The following is a 17,698-nucleotide window of genomic DNA, read 5'->3' on the forward strand; positions in this document are numbered from 1 at the left end:
TTGAACTTCCTGAAAAAGTGAAAAGAACCTGTAGTCTAAACACTCTGCTACAGAAAGAGCAGCAATCACGTGCACTTGAGAATTTACACTTTCAAAGAAGCTAAATAAGTTTACTTTAAACACTGGATGTTTATCCACAGAACAAAGTTTAATGCAATAGAGTGTTACCCTAAAATAAAAGCACTGACAATCACTTTGTTTTGAAAGCCATTTTTCTGTCCTGGTATTTGATTTCTTCCTGATGATTATGGCAGAATAGCAGGGTGTTATCAGGTTTCTCTCTGATGAGCAAAAATACAAACAAAACGTCTGCTGCCATCCCACCAGAAAACTCCTTTAGTTTTCTTTGTTTGCTCTTCCTCCTTCTGCCTGCTTTTTCCATAGTGACTATTCCCAAGCCATTCCCTAAAAACTTATGGAGGGAGTTTAAATTGTATTTTTGTATACAAGAGCCACCTGTGTTATCTGGAGAAGCAAGGGAAGGAAGAGTCTGACATACCCAAAGGAGAACCCTTAACCTAACCCCAAATCACCACCTGCAAGGCCAAAAGAGCAATCTGCTGAACCATATTAACCCACTTTAAAGCTACATCTAAATTTTATTTTCAGGATCAGAAGAATTCAACAGGTTCAACTGACATCATCCAAGAAGTGCTGTTAACTATCAGAACACCTGACTGCTGTCTTGAGGACCAGGATTCTACTTTGAATTCTGCAAATCTACTCAGAGCCATCCAGCAAACAAATGTTTCAAGTGTGTGACTCTGCTTCCCCTACAAGGAGGAGACGCTTTCCTTTCCAAAGCACACCAAGTTCTACTGCTGAAAGCTCTACACCTTCTGCATACATAAAATATTACATCATTTTACCATAACTGCTACTACTTAGACAACTTAAAGAGGAAGGAGTCTCAGATTTTTCCATTTTCGCAAACTGCTTCCCTAAAAGCTTCTCCTACTACTTGAAATTAGTAGCAGCAAAAAAATAAATCACTGTCAGGACCACAATAAGCATTAAGAGCTAAAATAACACTCCATATTTGTAGACATGTAGATTTAAAAATAATCATAACACTCTCTTTGCTCACATAACTACAATCAGAGAGAAGCTTCTGAATTTCAACTTTCTTGCAGTTAATGGGCTCCAGCCTGAAAATGGACAAAAAAAAAAAAGGAAAAGAAAATTAGACAACAATTTTCCTGTTCATTAACAGAAGTGAAAGCCCTTTATGGAATAGCAGCATTCTTAAAAACAAGAGTCATTGTATGCGTGCACTTATTAAGTGCACATAAAGCTTCTATTTAAACACGAATCTGGAAACTCAAAAGTAACTCGTTATCTTTAACTTGCACAGTTCCCTTTCCTTTAACTTTCTATGAAATCTCACAAAGCCTCACAAATCCATGTCCACAAAAGAATGCTGAGGGTCCTACAGAAAAATATAGGCAGGAAAGCAGCATTTCTTTTAGGGAAAGATTATGAAGATGAAGAGAGAAACACTTCTGAGCTTTCTACATATCTTCAGGTATTTTCTAAAATGTGATCACTTCTACCTGCACATGGCATCAAGGCTTGTATCTCTGAAAGGAACAGTATTTGTCAAGGCTGGATTTCCCTAGTTAGGGAAATATTGGTCTGTAGTTTCCAGCAGCTTTTATAGTCTCCAGTCAATAGAGAAACACACTGCCAGCACTATAAAGCTTGCACACACACTGAACTAAAACTTTCCTGCAAAGGCACCAAACCACAGTTATTTCTATTTTAGCTCTAGGTTTGATAACACCCCACTCTGCAGGCCTACACTCCCCCATTTCTAAAGATGCACCACGTAACAACCCCTTGCAGCCATAACATCTGTACGAGGACCCCGTTCTTGCCCCATCTCGAGCTGCACAGACTGGGGGCACTTTGCACTCCTCATTTCTTCAAACCTTGAAGTTTCTCCAATGCCGACTTCGAGGATGCTCTCATAATGTTTTTTCCAGAAGGCAGGCCACACCTATATCCTCTTTCCTCTGCGTTTCCACAAAGCTTTTCCCAATCCCCTTTGCAGGGAAAACTCCCTCTGAGCCTTTTTCACGGGAGCCTTCAGCCGGGTAAGGCCGGAACCCACATTCCCGCAGCACAAAGGTCCCCGCCCTGCCGAACACCTGCACCGAGAGCCCTTCCCGGGGCAGGGAGCCCCGCCGAGCTCTCCCGGCCGAGCTCTCCCATCCTCTGCCGACAGCGGCTCCGGGCACGGCCCAGGCTCCCGGCGCTGCGGGATGTACCGGCGCCGGCCTCCCACGCCCGTCCACAGCCCCTCACCTTGAGGATGTTCTCGTAGATGGTGGCCCGGAACTCCAGCAGCGCCTTCTGGTCGAACTCGCGGCCGTGGATGATCCGCATCTGCTTGAGGAAGGTGGACTTGCCGCTCTCGCCGGCGCCCAGCAGCAGGATCTTGACGAGGCGGCGCACGGCGCGCCGCTCCCGGGCCAGCATCGCGTCGATCTCCCGGCTGCGCCGCCGCGCCTCCCGCTCGGCATCGCGGCTCCGCTCCTTGCCGTCCCTCCGCGGCTGCTCCCCGGCGCGGCCCGCGGCCTCGGCCGGCAGCAGGCAGCGGCTCAGGGTGCGCACCACGCCGGACATGGCGGCGGCGGCCCGGCCGGAGCGCTCACAACGCCGCCGCCGAGACCCCGAGCTCCGCCAGCATCGGGCGGAGGCCGCCGAGACGCTGCGAGCGGGAGGAGGAGCAGCCGCAGCCGGGGGCTACGGGCCGGGACCGCCCATTCCTCGCTCCGGCTCGGCGGAGGGAGGGAGCGGCCGGCCGGGGGAGGGGTGCGGGCGGCGGGGCGCGGCCCGCGGGCCCTGCCCGGGGAGGGGCGCGGCCGCTCCGAGGGGGCTGCGCGGGGCCGGGGGCGGCGGGGGCCGCCCGGAGCTCCGGGCGCGGGGTCGCGGCGGTGCCGCCGTGGGGCGGGGGACACGCGGCCCCGGCCCTGCCCTGAGCGCCGCCGCCCGCGCGGGGAGGAGCCCGCGCCTCCCTCATTGGGCAGCAGCGCTGTCGCTCAGCGGTTCCCTTCTCCAATTGGAGGAACCGGCATGCGGGGCGGGACCGAGCGGGCGACGCAGCTCAGGGCACGGCAGGGCGGGCAGTGCCAGGAGGGGGCGGGGACAGGGGAGCGAGCACCAATCAGCAGCGAGGGGGCGTGGCCTCGCTGCCGGGGGCGGTGCCTGAGCGGCTTAAGGAGAAGGCGGGCGCGCCGCCCGCGGCGTGACGTCACACACCCACACGGGACACGGCGTGACGTCACTGTGCGTCCGGGATGACGTCAGGCGGAGCCCTTGGGGCCGGAGCCGGCGCTGCCGGGCGGTGTTTGTAACGTGTCCTTTCTGCATTACTTCTGTCTGTGCTTCCAAGTATTTACATGAACATCTATTCCAGTTTAAGTTTCAGATTGTTTATCCTCCCCAGACTTGTTCCAAACATGGGACACAAGTATAGAGAACTGAGGGAAGCTACTAGAATGACTGAGATTTCATAGAATATTAAGCATGCTAAGAGTCCCAGGCTGGTTTGGGTTGGACAGGACCTTAAAGCTCATCTTGTTTCACTCCCTGCCAGGGGCAGGGACACCTTCTCCTATCCCAGGTTGATCCAAGCCTCATCTAATCTGACCTTGGACACTTCCAGGGCTGGAGGAGCCACAGCTGCTCTGGGCAACCTGTGCCAGGGCCTCCTCACCCTCACAGGAAACAATTTCTTCCTAATATCCAATTTAAATCCACCTCTCTTAAGTTTAAGGCCATCCCCCTTGTCCTGTCATCACCCTGTCAAAAGTTTCTCTCCAGCCTCCTTGTAGGCATTGAGACATCTTAGAAGGTCAGGGAGTCACAGATTTAAAACAAACAAACAAAAAAATTACAGAAAACCTTTCATGGAGGTGAAAATCCTGTGTGAGGATTAATCCCAGTGAGATGTCAACTCTTCCCCAAAGAGAGAGTATTCTCCATGGCAAGAAGAGACATTTCAAACCACATTTAGATATTTGAGATTTCAGGAGACCAGCACAAAACTCGAAGCTTTCCTGAACAGCTTCCCTTCCATGCTGCTACCCTTCGGCTGGATTTCGAGCCTCAGGAGCGGCTCATTCCCCCAGAAGAAGCTGCTGTAGTTCAGGAATTTCCCACTGGATGTCATGATTGCCCCACCAGAACCCATCCTCAGCGCTGGGATGGAGACAAACAAGCCAAGGCCGAGCCCCGTTCTCTGAATTTCGCAGCAGCTGAGCAGATGTGGAACTGCCTGGAAATCAGGAGCTGTGCAGTGCCCAGACTGGCCTTTTCTGATTAGCTCCATTTCCCTGCCCCTCTGGCTTTGTCTGTGCCCCACTTGAGGTCCTCTTCAGACTTCTGAGGTGCTGAGGGGTTTTTGGCAGAGAGTTCAGGAACTGTGAAGTCCCACTCCAGTGACAGACCTGCTTCATCTGGGAGAGGGAAATTGCGGTATACAATAAACTAATCAAATAAATCAGTTGCCAGACGTCCTTAGTTCTCCATGCATTCATCCATGAAAGCAGCTTTCACCAGCTCCCATCTAATTGTCAAAAGGAAAAGGTCCAGCCCTCCCTCCCTATGGAATCCCTGGGAAGCTGCTCCCGGAGCAGCACAAAGCAGAATTCTGTTTGCTCCTGCAGCAGCCGGGGCTGGTGCTGTGCTCACGGCCACACGGCAATCCCCACTGACAGCCCTGCAGAGGCTTTGTCCTGAGCCTAAGCAGGAGGTGAGAGTGCTCCTGATGAGAGACAGGTTTGTTCTCAGCCTCAGACAATTCCCTTTCTCCTTTTCCTTATTACTTGTCCAGCTCCATGCTTCAGGATTTCTGGGTCATCTCCCTTCTTTGGGCTCAGACTGAAATTAAAACTACTTATATTGATACAGAATAAAATAAAGCAATATAAATTACCTCAGTTTTCTATTCCTTTACCTTCTCAGTTTTCTTTTTTTTTTTTTCCTTTTTTTTTTCCTATTTCTACTCTGTTTTCCTCTTTCCCATCTCTGTTTCTTCCTATAACTCCTATTTCTCTTTCTGCTGATTGTGCAGCTGCTTCTACTCCTTCTTCTTTAATCACCCACAGAGAGAGGGAAAAGACTAAAAGATGGAAGAGAGCAGAGAACTGGAGGATAGAAAGAAGGGCTAATGAGGGAAGCATTATTTCCATCCCCCCTTGGCTACGAAGCAACTGAATTATGAGCAGAAAGATGGGGAGCTCTTGGGAGAAAGGCTGGGGAATAAACTTTTGGGGCTGTGGCCCTGAGAACATCTGCAGATGAAAGCTGGAAAGTGTCTGGCAGCTGCAGGAGGCAGTGGGCTGCAGGTGGGAGTGACAGCAGGAGCCCCAGGGGGAAGGAGCTGCTGCCACTCGAGCTGAGGGTGCACTGATGGACCTTGCATTAAAATCTTTGGTGTTTGCCACACCTGGGACATGGCTGCTGCTCCTCTGAGTGCCACCGGACACCAGCACTGCCACAAAGAGCAATTTGCTCCATGAAACTGAGAAGCAAATAAGCCCCAAGGAGGAATTGCTCCTGCTGCAGTAGTAGCACCTTGCAGCAATGGCAGAGCTACTGCAAATGCAGTCAAAACTCCAGAGTTTAGGCACCAAACTGAAGATCTTAAAAGAATGGCAAGGAAAGGTGTGCAGTGATAGAATCACCCAAAGTGATAAATCACCCACCCCGTTCTGGGTGAGCAAACTGAGTCAGAATATTGAGCTGTTGCTCCCACAGGGCAGGTGCACTCCTGGCTTAGCCTGGGTGATTTGGAGATGTCTGGGCCCTTGAATTGCTCATTGTGCATTCAGGCAGCAAAGCCTGTAGTTCTGAAGAGCATTTATGATCTAAACTCCTTTTGCTGGCTCTCTGTTGAGACTGTGACTCTCTTTGCCTGAGGAGGTGCTGGAGTTTATGTGCACTTCAAGCCTTACCTAAGCTGGTAGTTTTGTCGTGTTAAAAGTGCCATGTTCTGCTTATTGCATTCTCGAGGTTTTATATGGCTTTTTCAATGGCCTTCTCTCTGCACACTCCCCATGGCAGAATGAAAAAGTGCAGAGAGGCAAAGGGAATAACATTCTCCTGCACAGGAATGAACAAGAGCAGTTCAAACAGATCAACCATTTTCTAGCAACATCATTAAGTATATAGGAACCTTCTGGTACTAAAGTATTAGTTTTTTTGCTGTAGGTGTTGAACCCTTGGCTGGTTGTTATCTGCAAGACTTTATGATCCCTATTCTATTCTCTTTCTGAGAGATCCCAATTTTTAGAAGTCTTGCAGTCTTAACACCTGTGCAGCCAAAGAAAGCTGAAGTAGTTTGGCATCTCTCAAGAACATATCCATTTATTAGTGAATTTGTATCTCAGTATTTGCCTTGTCCCTTTTAATGCCTCTGGGAGGGCTGAGAGAATGGGGTTTGTTCAGCCTTGAGAAAAGGTTGAGGGGAGACCTTATCTATCACCATGTTCCAGTATTTAAAGGGTGGCTACAAAGAAGATGGAGTCTCCCTCTTTACCAGGAGTCACATGGAAAGGACAGGGGGAATGGGTACAAGTTATTCCTGGGGAGATTCTGACTGGACACAAGAGGAAAATTTTTCAAAAGAAGAACAATCTGTCATTGGAATAATCTCCCCAGAGAAGTGGTGGATTCCCCAGTATCAGCTGGGTGAACCTTAAAAGGGTGCTGGGACATCTTGTCTAGACCATTTTTTTTTTTGCCAAGAAAGGCTTGACTGGATGATCCTTGAGATCCCTTCCAACCTGGAGAGGAACTCTATGATTTCAGTGCATTCTGATTTTAAATTATGTTTTCTTTCCCCTTTGATAGCTCTGTGAATACAGAGGCTGCAGAACCTTTGGTTCATACTGTTTGTGAGCTCTCTTGCAGTGGATTCTCTTGCAGTGGCCCAGCCCACCGGCCACCAAGCAGTCAAAACTCCAAATTATGTAAAGCAATTACTCCTGCTTCTCTTATTATTAAATTGGCAGCCACTATTTTTTCTTTTCCATGTGGTATTTTCATCTTCTGTCCCACAGAAGACACGTTACTCATATACATAAAGTATGTGAGTCCTGACACTTCATGGAGTTAATTTTCACTATTTTCAGACTGCTTGACAGCAGCCTGTTCTCCTTCATTAAACACCAGCCAGTGAGTGGATTAGTTTACTTTCAAAACACAAAACCTCGTATTAATCCACAAACAATTAATTATTGAGAGAAGACAAGCATATTTTGAACCCAGCCTGTGACTTTCTGACTTATTTCATGCAACGAGGCATGATTTGTGTAATTCCAGGCATGTCCTGCCGAGCATCCTGCAGTTCTTAATGAAGACTGGATATTAGGAAAAAATCCTTTCCTGTGAGGCCCTGGCACAGCTTTCCCAGGGAAGCTGTGGCTGTTCCATCCCTGGAAGTGTGCCAGGCCAGGATGGGCAGGGCTTGGAGCAACCTGGGATAAGGGAAGGTGTCCCTGGGGGTTGGAACCCAATGGTCTTTAAGGTCCCTTCCAACCCAAACATTGTGAGATTCTGTGAAGTTACTGTGATTACCCCCCAGGTAATCATCTCCCTTGGTTCTGAGAGTGAAGAAAGATCAGAAATTGAAGTTCTTCTCCAAGGTGTTTCCTCAAAGGGCACAGAACCTGGGGCTGTGGGACCTGAGTGGAGCTTTCTCAAGTTGTGAGTTTGAAATCTGGGGGCACATTCCTGCAGCAAAAGGGACAGAACAGGCTCGTGCTGGCTCGAGTGCTCTTGAGGTACACAAAAACTTGGTATTGCAGAAACAACTTAAAAGCAGACTAAGTCCTGAAAGCATCTGTATCTCTGATTTTGAGTACAAAAGGCTCCAGCAATACATAGCTCTGTCAGTTTAGGTGCATTTTGTTTAGTTATCTGTGTCACAAAAAGTCATTAGAAAAGAATAGGAGTGACATTGAGAGGGGAAAAAAAAGGGCACAAAATCTATAAATTGCACAAACAAAGCCAAAGTCCTGGGAGCAGAACCTCACATATTTGCTGCCAAGCTATGTCCATTTTTTGTGCATTGCTTTTAGAATGACTTTTCATCTGGTGATGCAGAGCCAAATATCTGCCCTGGTAGCATGTATCTCCCCAAACTTGTCAGAAATTAGCAAGCCTTAATAAAATTTATGCATGGCTTGCTATTGCAGTTCCACATCTAAAGGGAAAACAGATGTTCTCTTTAGTTATTCTCTTCATGTCCGAAGGAAAGCTGTTGGTTACAGTTTATGTTTTAAAAAGCTGGTGCTGAAAAGGTTACAAATGATGCAATTTTTGCAATCCTACTCCAAGGCTCTCTGTGAACCTGAATTGCTGAGGTGACACTTGCAGATGCCTGTCACTCACTTAACCAGCCTCGTATTTATAACACCTCCACTTGAGGATGAATAAATGGAACAGAGTTCCCAGTATTTGCCTGAGATCACTGACAGGGCGCTGGGCAGGCTCCGAGCCCCTGGGCTGCATCCTCGGGGAGGTTCCTCAGCCTGGGCTGGTTCCAGAGGTGAGGCAGAGGGATGGATGGTGCATCTGAAAGGTGGCATCAGCCATCACTGAATGGGCCTCTCAAGGCTTCAGCAGGAAGAAGGGAAGCCTTGATTCTTCCCCTCCCTCACCTGGCTCCCTTCACTGAGCACATGTGCACGCTGCCCACAGCATTCCCCGCTCACATTGCAGATGGGCAAGCTTTGCTCTTTCCATTTTTACACAAATATTTCCAAGATGTGCAAAAATGTTGGCACTTAGGGTGAGTGTTTGCCATCTGAAAGAGTTTGCCCCGGCAAACATGGATGCATGTGTGCAGATCTATCTGAAATTCATATTTTACTTTGCAGATGTGTGTCAAACACAGAGCCTTTCAAAATGCTAATATTTGTTTGCTTCTACAACATATTTATTCACTGCTCCCTGAACGAAACATCCCAAGCCTTCTTTATTCCTCTGCAGCTACCAAGTGGACATTGGTATAAAATCTGGTCCCTAGCCACAAAAAAATATCCCAAAAAACAGCAAATGCAGTAAATTGTAGACATTGGTTTAATACCCTTTCTAAGTGTTTATTCAAACAATCCTTTTTAGCCTGTGAATATTCATGGTCTTACAATTAATATGAAAGATAAACACTCACACCACACCTAAATGTGACAACCAGCTAATTTAGGAATTATTGCTCTCCCAAAAATGGAGAAGGAATAGGCTCTGTCACTTAAAGAAACGATAGCAAATGATGCAAAACCCAGGTGGCAGGAATGCAGAGAAGAGCTGGCAGGAGCTAACCAGATGAGTGAGCAGCATTTTATTCAGACAGTGTTTCAGCGTCCACCCAGAGGAGATTAAGTATCCTGTCCTCTCAGCGCAGAGAAGGAAAAATAAATCAGGTTTTACCACAAGTAGGGTGGCAGGGAGTTAATTAGGAATGGAAAAAATATATTTCAGTTTGAAAAGGAATAAAAAAAATGGACAAACGAAGGGACTAAAATACACTGAAAACATGTTGGAAGCCACCTGGGAGGCTGACTGAGAATCCTGCCTGGGGATCTGCAGCCACAGGGGACTGACACAACAGGTGATGCCGACAGCTCTCTGAAAGCTGCAGCCCAGCAGCCAAATGCTGCTGCTCTGAGTTGTTATATGAAAGCAGACATTTCCCATAGCCTGTCTCATGTCAGAGGCTCTCCAACCACAAAGCGTACAAAAAAGGCAAGGTTGCATAAAGAAATAAAAGAAGCTTTGCTTTCTTCTTAGCATAGTTTTTAAAAACCACAACCCTCATTAAAGTCAACAGGAATTTGCTCCACATCTCTTCCAATTTGCCTCCTAGGATTTGTGCAAAACTAGAAAATGACAGATTCTGCTATTAGAGTAAGCAAAACTACACGAGAAAATTAGCAGAAGCCACAAGCAGCAGAACAGTGGTGAAACCACCTTATTACCCCATGTTCAGTGATTTCCATTAATGATTTAACAGCAAAGGTCAATTAAATGAGTGGTAGATACTGATACTGCTGGCTGTGGATGTGGTCTGTGTGGTTGGAGCACAGGGACACGGATATGCTAAAGCAGGAGAAGCTTCCAAAGGCAGGGCACCATTCCCCCCTGGCCTGATCCAAGGTTAGATGTGCCTGGGGCATTTCCTCTGCTCCTGACAAGGGTCAGTTCCAAACCAAGGCTGCCAGATCCTTTCTGTCAGCTCAAGGACAGTGTTTCTAGGAGGGGTAAAGGCTTCTGTATCCCTCTGGGATGAAACCCTGGGTACCAGGGGGTTTGGGGCAATGCTGCCCTGCAGGAGGCCAGGTCCTGGCTGTCAGCTGAGGGGTGCCACTCACCTCTGTGGAAAATGGCACAGGGCCTGCTCCGTGCCATTCCAGAGCCCGTCATGCCAGGATTGCTGTGGGCTGCAGGTCACTGCTCAAGAGGAAAGGCTTGGATGTGAATGAATGCATGAACATGGCTTCTGGCTGAAATGTTTAATCAATGTGCAAGTGACTTTGTGCCACCAGTGAATATCAACATTTCTCATTTTGGGTAAAAGCTGGGAGTCACATTCCAACAATATATTCAGAAAGCATCAATATATTCAGATTGCATCCGCTGATGCAGGAACACAGGCTGTGGTCAATCACCATCCCAGTAATTTAGGAGAGTGCAGAAGAAGGAGTGCTGGCTTTTGAGTGTCTCCATGTTTGTTATTTATTCACCATGTCATCTGGAGCTGGTTGTTTGCTTGTAGCTTTGGGCTGACAGTTCCCTGATTCCAAAGGCAATTCAGCCCCTGACATAAAGCAGAGGAACAATGCAGAGTTCCTGTAAAACAACAGTGCTCCCCCCACTGCTGTCAGAATGCAGGGATTAGATGCAGAATAATGCAGTCCCTGATCAAACCTGCAGCTGTAATTCAACCTCTGGACAGTGCTGATGCCATAAATTTGGGAAGAAAGTGCAGCTCAAGCGATTTGTGAACAAGAGCTGATGAGTCCAATTGAATTACAGTTGTGGGAGCAGCCGGGATCCCCCTGCACCGAATCATTACTAATGAGAGCCAGAGAGTGATTACTTACAACTTTAATGAAATTGAATTTTAATTTATACTCTTGGCTAGAAGAAGGAAGAAACATACACTGAATATTTGGGGGTGACAGGGCAAAAGTACAAACAGAAACCCAGAATATATGGATGGACAATGCATTCTCCTGGAACAGACAAGATAAAATTTTATCTTCAAAAATAAATTTGTATTTAAGGAAACAGTTGTGATACAGTAAGGGCTGAATAAAGCTATTCTATATCATAGTTCTGATGATGAAAGAGCTCAGAAAGAAAATGCTCAGGTGGGTTTTCTCTAAACCATTTATGATGCTCAGAAGAAGGGGAACTGTTTAGCTGATTCTCAAGCCATCACTGCCCATTCTGTTGCCAGGAAATCAGGAGAATGGTAACCATGAGCACCACTGACATATTCCAATCAAATAATCCCATGGAACCCTTTCTGAACAAGTCTTCCAATTTCAGCACTGAGTGGTTATTCACTATTGGAAGGGAAAACATAATTAACATTAAATACTGGTTTCAATAGAATTTCTCACTTCTTCCCATCACTCTGGAGGTATAACTCTGCTATTTTAATACCTTTTTTAATATTGCACCTTTTCTGCTGGTGCTACAGTAAGGCCTAGGGAGGTTAAGAAAAATGGTTTATGAAGTTTGCTTCAGGTGTGGAAATGTGAGGAGAGAGAGGAAAAACAGAGAACTTGAGTGAGGAACACAAAATGGAAGAATAAGGGAGCATTTGTGGCTTACAACACAGAACACACAAGTTTTGCAACTCAGAATATGAATCTGCAATTGCAGGATGATTAGGAAAGTGTGGGATGTGTAGTGGAAGGTCTGAGCCATGGGGCTTGCAGCCAGGGTCACACCAATCAGGCAGAGTATAGAGAGGTGCTGAAAAATGCTCAGACTTTTGACTTTACATTCATTTTACAGAAGGTAAATCAATATCTCTTCACCCCAGTGCACTTGTGTCATATGGCTTTCTGTTACAAGGTGACCAGGGCTTGGACATGTCTCTTCTGAACTGAAAACAGCTTAATCCAAAGGGATTTTTTTCCTGCAAAATGTCTAAAGCACTGTATTACCTCATGCCATGGGGTGATGGGATCCAACCCAGAATTTCATGTGCAACTTGACAATCAGCAATAGGAACTATTATACTGCAGTAGTAAAACAGGCAAATTGAGTGGGAATTCAGTGCTGTTTACACATATTAAACTGCTTTGTTAAAAGGGATAGTATTGAAAGGAGATTTTCAAGACAAGAGAAGATTTTCAAAGACACTGGGGGTTCTACTGGAAGCAATGCTATAAGAAGAGGTGGCTAATAACAAAATAATCAAAAGTCCTTCAAAAATTCTTCAAAAAATTACTGCCCATCGAAGTGTGTTGCGGTGCACACTCATTCTCCCAGCCTCACATGCCCTCATTGATTTAGGGAGTCAGACTTGTTTCCTGCCACCACTGGAGGGAGACCTTATTCCTTCAAAGAACTGTAAAACTTCTGCTGCCAGACTGCACTTCAGTAAGGAAGAGTGCAAAATAATCTGGAGAAATACAGCTGCTGAATTTGATCCAGGCTGGACACGGTAAATCACAGGTTCTAATAACAATAATAATGCAGCACGAATGAAACAGTGCCAGCTTAAGAGTTTAATGTTTCCACTCTGATCAATACTGCTCAAGTGAGTCTGCTCCAGATGTCTGAACTCAGTCCTGGTTAAATCCACCACCAGTGTCTGTACATTCCCCTCCCTCCATCCTCGCCCTCTCCCCTCACCCTCAGGATGTGCTGGCAGAAGCCATTGGTGATGTTAAATTCTCAGGCTGATATTTCCTAACCCTTTATCTCACTGTGACCTTAAATGTGACCAAAAAATGTTCCCATCAATGGCAATATTATTGGTTTCACTTAACCCCTACTGGCCCAGTGGCTATTTTACAATCATTCAATTACCCCCACTGCCACTGAAAAAAAAGTAAAAAAACAGGAAAAAAAAATTATTTGGTGCAGCTCAAGGTCGCTGACAGCAGGAGGACAGGGAGCCATCAAGCAAGGTCCAAGTCACTTGGATGTACAGGATGTACAACTCAGCTCTCAAACCCCCAAGCTTCTGCTGGTGGAACAAAAGAAGCAGTTCTGCTAGAAAAAAAAAGAAAGAAAGAAAGAAAGAAAAAAGAGCAATTCTCCCCAAAGTCATGTGGCACGTTCCCAAAAAGGATGAATGTTGCACATGTCTGCAGAGACTGTTTCTGTGACACGGGCATGTGTTTGCACATGCACACACTCACCCACTCTGCCCAAGTTACAAACCAGCATCTCAGCAAGATAAGAAAGAAATTCCTGTCTGAAGGAGCCTCACATTTCCAGTAACAGTGAAGAGCCCGTGGAAGCTTTCAGCTCAGCTGACTGTCTGTGGTTTGTGTTTTGAACTTTATTAATGACACGTGCTACCACCTGAGAGCTGCCTCCTCACTCTTCAACTAGGCTAATTCTAAAATTAGTGTAGAAAACAAAGCCTTTGTTAAACATATATTCTCATCACCTCCCCACACAACTGCATGTGACACCTACAGTTGCAGCCAACTATGAGTTTCCTGTGGTACTCACTGAATGGGGCAATTTCAGAGTAAATATAGTTCAAACACTTATAAATCTCTAGAGTGAAATCCCTGCTGTGCTGAAAATAGGAGCTTTGCCACAGATTTTTATAGTTTTTCAGTCAGTTTTAAAGCTTCTTTTGGTTCTCAGTGAGCCCTGTTACTGGCAAGGGGACGATTAATGTGATCTTACAGCGTGTGCCACCCTGTGTCTGCCTGCTGACCCACACGTCACCTTCCATAAAGCACCACACATCTCCTGACAGCAATCATCTGCTCAGCCCCCATGGCTTAGATGTGCTGGCTGGACTCTGCAAGATCCAGCTTGTGAACAGTGACCTAAGACAGGGAAGAGAGGAAGGAGCAGGGAAAAAAACCCATCATCACCATCAGCTCCATTAATTTTACTGCAGGACAAAAGCTCCCTCTGGTACAAGCTGCTCGTTCCAGCCCAAGCACAGGTGCCTGTTCTGCAGGTCTGTACCTCCCAGCTGCTCCAGCTCCAGCAGAGGTTCTGGCCAGTGCTGAGCATTTGTAAGGTGTCATCTTGGAGAGATAATTTGTGCTCAGTATCCATGACTCTCGTGGACTTCCCTAGGACTCCACCTGCAGGACTTCACACACTGGTGGAGTCTCATTATCTCAGCATCTCCATATGCTGTTTTATAGCAGAGAAGGTCATGGCATAGTTGCTGGAAGAACCCACTGTTCTGGCTATCACCACAGAAATAGAGCTAAAGAGAAGAGAAATTCAAATCCCTACCCCTAGTGCACAGTGCAGTTCAATCTTCCTGAGGCATACAGAGTAAATAGTAGTAATAAAATGTGATAGGAAAATCAATTGGAACAAATGAAGCACTGGCTGTGCTGTATTCCAGCTCCTCCATCCCATTGTTACCGCTCTGATTAATAAACAGCAATCTGATAATGAGCAAATCACCTCAGCACCAGCACATGGGGAAGCAAATGCTGCAGACAGGCTACAATGACAAAGCTGAATATTCCCAGTGTGTTTGGGAGGTGCTGGGCTGCTCCAGGAGGTTGGGTCAGAGACACCACCAGCACCACAGGGCAGGCTCAGAGGGCAGAACTCTTTGGGAGAGGAGCTGTTGTAAGCCACTGGATTTGATGTTATATTTATAAATGTGCACTTAGAACAAGGCATGCATTTTTCACATTCGTTTAATAAAAGTTTACCCCACTGGCTTTCTCTAGGGTGAAAAAAGGAAGGCAACAGCCCAAAATTGGCTCTTAAAACAGTATTTTAACAATACAGTAATGTTAGTATAAAGAACTCCAACTAGGTCAGAGTCAATATCCAGCTTAGTTTCTTTCTGGTGTGTATTTAGATGGAACTGAAAGTTAATGGAATTGTGTCCATTTCTGCCAGGAGTAAATCAGTTTAATTATGAATTAGTCTTTATTTCTTACTGTGTTTATTTCTTTCCTGCTCCTTCCAAATGTTCCCATGACCACGGTTGAAGATTGCCTTGTGCACCCCTTCCTGAGCAGTGTCCTGATGTGCCCTGGTGCCTCCCTCAGCTCTCTGTTAGGAATTCTCTGACTGCTGCTCTTTGAGCAGGGCTGAACTTCAGCAAGTGTCAGTGCCCGTTTCTGTCTCCTTGCTGTTTTGCTAATGCCTTGGTAGATGCAATCACTGCAGGCTGTGCCAGAGAGCCTTGTTGGTTCCCCACCTCTGTGAGCAAAAATTATCAGATTCACTGACATTTCAGACACAGAGATGAGGAGTCGTGTACATAATTGATGTGAGGCCACTGGTTGCAGGGAATTTAAAACAGAAGTAGGGAGCTGTTGTCCAAAGAACTGGATAAACCCAACACTTGTCATCAAGAAATAGTTCCAAGAGCCAACTGCTGATCATGAGGAGGCTTTTCTATCAATATGTGAAAAAGAAATTCATCGGATAAGAGATAAAAGAGAAATCTTAGTTCTAAAGTAGAATTTTTCCAGATGCTAAGGTGTTAAAATGGCTATTTTGGCAGTGCCCTGGAAAGTCAGGACAGCTGCTGTATCCAAGGGAGAGACAGAAGGACTGGTAAATATTACTGCTCATGTCTCTTCCACATTCCATCCCAGCTCCACTTCTTTGCTCTTGTTCCCATTTTTCCCTGGTGGGAGCAGCCTGATCCTGGCCCCAGCTGCAGTTCCTCATCCCTGGGAGGTGCCCCTCCATTCTGCACAGGCTCCTGACAAGGCTGCAGTGGATCTCTCCCTCCAGAACCTCTCACCTGCAGGCTGCTCCTGCCCTCCTGATGGCACTGGGGGCTGCAGGTCCTTTCCTGCCTTGTCTTTGCCAGGCATCTTCTGAAAAAGCCACCTCTCCATCTTTGTCTTTCTGCATCTGCACTTTGGAAGAAAATCAATATTGCTGCTTGTTGCTAAATTATCAGACAGCTTTTGATGCTAATATCTGATGAAGCAGACACACTGTTGTAGATAGTTACTCTCAAACAGGTTCTCTATCATCTACCATCTGCTTTTAAAAGGTCTTTTTTCCAGTGACTAATGGTGCATTTAACCCCAGAGAGCCTCTGATCTGAACATCAGACAGTTTCTGCAGCAGAGGAACAGAAAAAAGGAGGTGGGGGAGGGAGGGTGGATGAGCTTCCTGTTGTTCTAACTTGGCTTACTGGTAGGGTTCTCAAATCAAACTAGAAATCTCACCACTTAAGGCAAGCTCCAACCAAAGCCTTGATCCAGCTGGCATCACCCCCCATTCAGAGCCTTGAGACAGAGCAGAGCAGCCCAGGGGGAGCCAGGCTGTGCCACTGGCCTGTGGGGACAGGTGCCCTCAGCTCTCTGTCACCTCCTCCATCCGCACAGAGACAGTGACAGCATCTTCTTAAAGAAGAATCAGTTCTACAGGTGAAATCTGCAGGGAGGCCAGGCTTCTGCAGCCTCAAAATTTACAAGGAATCAATGAAAAGCCTGTAAGAATGGCACAGATTCCTCTGTGTTTGGGTCTGGGGTTGTCCCTGACAGAGTTTTACAGAGATCTCAAGTGTGATTTCTGGCAGCACGGCAGAATTCTGCAGTGCCTGAAATACATGGATGAAATCTCATGCCACGGTCTTTTATCACTGCCTTGGCTGGATTAGGTTTTCTTCCCAGGAAAGAGCTGGGCAGAATGGTCACCCCAGTAGCTGCAGGTACTGTGTGGGCAGGACTGGCACAGCAGGGTCACTGTCACTCCTGCTGTGCCAGGAGGGTGTCCCAGGCAATGACTGTACTGCCACCCAAGCTGCCAGTGCTCAAGAGCCCCTATTCAGTCTGCCTGAAGCAAAAGTCACACTGGATTTGACCTCCAAAACCAAAGACACATGGCCTTGATCCATGGGAGAGCCTCCTTTTTCTTCTACAGATGAGTCTGGAAAAGCAGAAGGTTTCCTGGAATTACTGCTTCAATTGACAGCCATGCCTGGATCTGGTGGTGCCCTGGTGAGGGACCTCAGGGCTGCACACAGGGTGCAGAGCAAGCAGCTCTGGAAACTGAGCAAGCAGGAGAAAGGGGGGAGACAAAGTGACTTACAAGCAGTGAATCACAATCTCCTGTTTGATATCGTGTCTCTTGGTGAGGTACTGTTCAATTCTCAGAGCTGAGCAAGAGCAAAGGAGATGGAAACTGCACCAAAGGGGAACACATTGTCACGGTCTAAGCTGATTAAGGCTGAATGACTTGAAATACACAATACAAATAACTGCAAAATGTTGTTCTCTCAGAAGTCCTAAACTCCTGTGTCTTGCTTTTCCAGTCTCCAGGGAACAGTTTAACAAGTGCTGCTGAAACCCCCAGCCCGGGCAGGGCTGAAGAAGCTGTGAGAGCTCCGGGGCTCAGCAGTGCCCGACTGCAGCCTTGTACTGAGCTCTCAAACCCTGGGCCATGAAAATTGCTTGGCACAAAGAATACAGAAACCTCCCACAGGTTTACAGGCATTTTTCCAGCTTTGGCACCTACCTCCACTTTAAGTTTG

At 46.8% G+C, this 17,698-nt stretch overlaps 1 protein-coding gene across 1 annotated transcript in view; it reads right to left on the reverse strand.

Moving 5' to 3' along the window:
- The window catches only part of GNA12 (G protein subunit alpha 12), a 40,637-nt gene extending 37,672 nt beyond the window's left edge, over window positions 1–2,965 (reverse strand). The window contains exon 1 of the mRNA XM_002194919.7: window positions 2,308–2,965. Within this exon, the coding sequence (XP_002194955.1) occupies window positions 2,308–2,628 (321 nt within the window). The 5' untranslated portion in view covers window positions 2,629–2,965. The remainder of the gene's footprint in view (window positions 1–2,307) is intronic.
- Between the last annotated feature and the right edge of the window lie 14,733 nt (window positions 2,966–17,698).

This window comes from Taeniopygia guttata, chromosome 14, assembly GCF_048771995.1.
Source record: "Taeniopygia guttata chromosome 14, bTaeGut7.mat, whole genome shotgun sequence".
Lineage (NCBI taxonomy): Eukaryota > Metazoa > Chordata > Aves > Passeriformes > Estrildidae > Taeniopygia > Taeniopygia guttata.